Below are 2,911 nucleotides of genomic sequence, written 5' to 3'. Positions count from 1 at the left end.
TTGGAATCAGCTGAATCTCTCTCTCTCTCTCTCCATCATCATCATCATCATCATCATCATCATCATCATCATCATCATCATCATCATCACCATCATCCCTTAATGACCTGTAACTCTTCATTTAGGAGAAGAGCTTTATGAGACATCCCCTACCCACACTGGTATCTCAACTGCTGTTGTCATTGTGCTGGTCTTAGTTAGGCAGCCATATTGATGCGATATCATGGGTTTAGCTTTCCTGACATATATAGAAGATACTATCTTGTAGCAGACACCTTCATTCTCTGGCTCTTCCAATCTTTATGTCCCCTTCTTCCATAATGTTCCCTGAGCCTTAAGCACCAGGGTGTAGATGCATCCATTATGCACCTTACAGTCAGAAGCTCATTTTTGTAGCAGATGGAGACCACCTCAGAAATCTACAAGTGGTCCAAATGCAGAGGACAGCTGGCCAAATAGCTTGAATGTCCAATATAGACTACAGTTATTTTCCAAACTTCTCCTGGGCTAGTATATTGACACTGATCCAGGAGGGAGCCTGGTATAGCCTAGGGGTTACTAACAGACCTCTGTTGAAACCAGTTCTGGGTATGTGAGCAGAGCCCAAACTACACAAAGGCAAAGAACAGACAGGCTATTCATTCAGAGCTTCAATTTTACTCTGAGTTCTGAAAAATAAAACATAAAATAAATGCAAGTAGATTAAGGCTAATGTACACATTTACTTTTCTCTGTTATTGGGGATATTTAATGGAAGATATTCTAAAACAGCGACTTAGTTAATGTCCCAAATAATGTCCCAAACTGTAGATGTTACCTACCAGTGTCAAGGAATTTATCGGACATGAGGAGGGTGGGGGTGGAATGGAGTGGAAGCAGTATTCTAAAATATGATGGAAGAAGAGTGAATCCAAATTCAATTTTCTTTAGGGAAATTCCTAATATTTCCCTAATTTGGGTGTTCAATCACAATAAATGGCTATTTTTTTTTAATTTTCTGCATCATGCGTTAGTCAGTAGGTTTATAGGAAGTAATAACAAAAATACCAAGATTGTATTGTTTTGAGTTAGAATGTGTAGCTGAAGAATTTATTTCAAAATAATTCCTGGAAATGTAATCATCAAATAATTTCTGAACAATGCAACAAATGGGCTGAATAAATAGGTGATGGTAAGAGAACCACTATTTGTTCAATTCTTTGGAAGGAAAAATATTTAAAAATGTGAACCCAGACAAGAAATCCTCTTTTTTTTTTTTTAGGTTACACAACGACTCTTGGATATTAGATGCGTTTCAGAGAATCCACAGTGAGGAAGCCAAGTTCTTTATACCGTATGATTTGGAAATTTCCAATCAGGAGCTGAGCCACATCGTGAAAAAGTCTGAGCAGTGGAGAGGGCTCAATGGAGAGAGAAGGAAGGTGAGTTGGTGTGAAGTGGACCTGATTATGCTAAAGAACCCCTCTGTCTCCACATCAGAAAGCTCTGCCTTTCCTCCTGCTGGTCTGGAAGTGGCTCACTATCTTGTTTGACACCACATTCTGGATTTTGTGTATTTGATTTTATATTCTTTTCTGTTTGTCAAAGTGAGGTGGTTCTTAGTTTAGAAGTTATTCTTTTTACATACACACACATACACACACACTGCACACACATACAGACACACTACAGGTAGATGTGTGTGTGTGTGTGTGTGTGTGTGTGTGTGTGTGTGTGTGTGTAAAATCTGTATAACAGCTGTGAGGTGCACAAAGGAAGATGGGGATAGGGCATTGGATCATGAGGGACTGGCTTCAGTAGAGCTTTGAGAAGGCAAGAGGAAGGAAATGATGCATCCTCCTGTAGTCTTTGATGCCTTTGAGAGTGGATCCCTAGAGTCTCTTCTTGTCTCTACAGACAGTATTTTTTTTAATTTGTTAGCAGCACTGGACATTTGTTTCATTGGCCTCATCTATCTCCATGTTGTCAGAGTTTGTCTACCTGTTTTTCCTACTTCTTAATAGATCTACACAGTCCCTTGATGAACTCCTTTTAAAGTGTTGCCTGCCCTATTAAGGCTCTCAAATACACACATTAGGCTACACCTCCAATTTGAGTCCCCAGATATATGGCCCCGTAGTTTATTTTGATCTTTTCAGATGGACAGCCCAAAGATAAATTAACTCCTGTGGTTCAACCCGACTCCAATTTCAGACATGTTTAATTTAAAGTGCTCTCCACCTGTGTCAGGATCCCAAAGGAATTATACTCCTGTGGTGTTTATATGTAATATTTTCATCTATCCTGAACTGCAAAGGACCAGAGTTTTCCCAAATCTGCTTTTACCTTGTTGACTTTTATCTGATCAAATCCTATTGAACTTGCTGAGATTTTCTTCTTTAATCTATTTTCCTTTGCAACAGAGACACAGGACCGTAGTGCCCACTGTGACAGAGCTGTAGGACCTGGAGAACTGCGATGTCTATTTGTAATTTCACCCTGCTGTTGCCCCATTTTCACACTGTGAATCCCTTCTCTGCTCTGGTTACGATGACTTTTCTAACGTGTAAATGTCATCCTGCCTTTCTTCCCATTGGCTGCTTCTCACCTACTTTTTGAATCACATCTCCTGCATTTTTATCCCTCTCACCCCTTCCCAATAAGCACACATTTTTTAAACAAGATGATTAATTCATAAAAATATAAATACTTTTATAAACCTTTTATGCGTGTTCAAGATCATGTACACTCCTGTTTAAGGGATATGATGAGTCTTTCTCCAAGCCTTTTTTTTAAATTAAACTTTCTTTTTATCTATTCTTTGCTATTTTACTTCATGCATCTCAATGTCATTCATTTCTCGTACCTTTGTATCTGCCCTCTGAACCTGCAACCTTCCTTGCCCTCCCCCCATAAAATGAATTTTTTTTAT

At 39.0% G+C, this 2,911-nt stretch overlaps 1 protein-coding gene across 1 annotated transcript in view; it reads left to right on the top strand.

The window, feature by feature from the left end:
- Positions 1–2,911, top strand: part of Ofcc1 (orofacial cleft 1 candidate 1) — a gene marked incomplete at its 5' end in the record, with an annotated part of 272,407 nt that overhangs the window by 201,032 nt on the left and 68,464 nt on the right. Inside the window, one exon of the mRNA XM_026782925.1 lies at positions 1,262–1,421. Coding sequence (XP_026638726.1) covers positions 1,262–1,421 — 160 coding nt within the window. The remainder of the gene's footprint in view (positions 1–1,261; positions 1,422–2,911) is intronic.

Source organism: Microtus ochrogaster, chromosome 16 (assembly GCF_000317375.1).
Source record: "Microtus ochrogaster isolate Prairie Vole_2 chromosome 16, MicOch1.0, whole genome shotgun sequence".
In the NCBI taxonomy this organism is placed as follows: domain Eukaryota; kingdom Metazoa; phylum Chordata; class Mammalia; order Rodentia; family Cricetidae; genus Microtus; species Microtus ochrogaster.
This window is presented reverse-complemented; position numbering and strand designations above follow the sequence as displayed.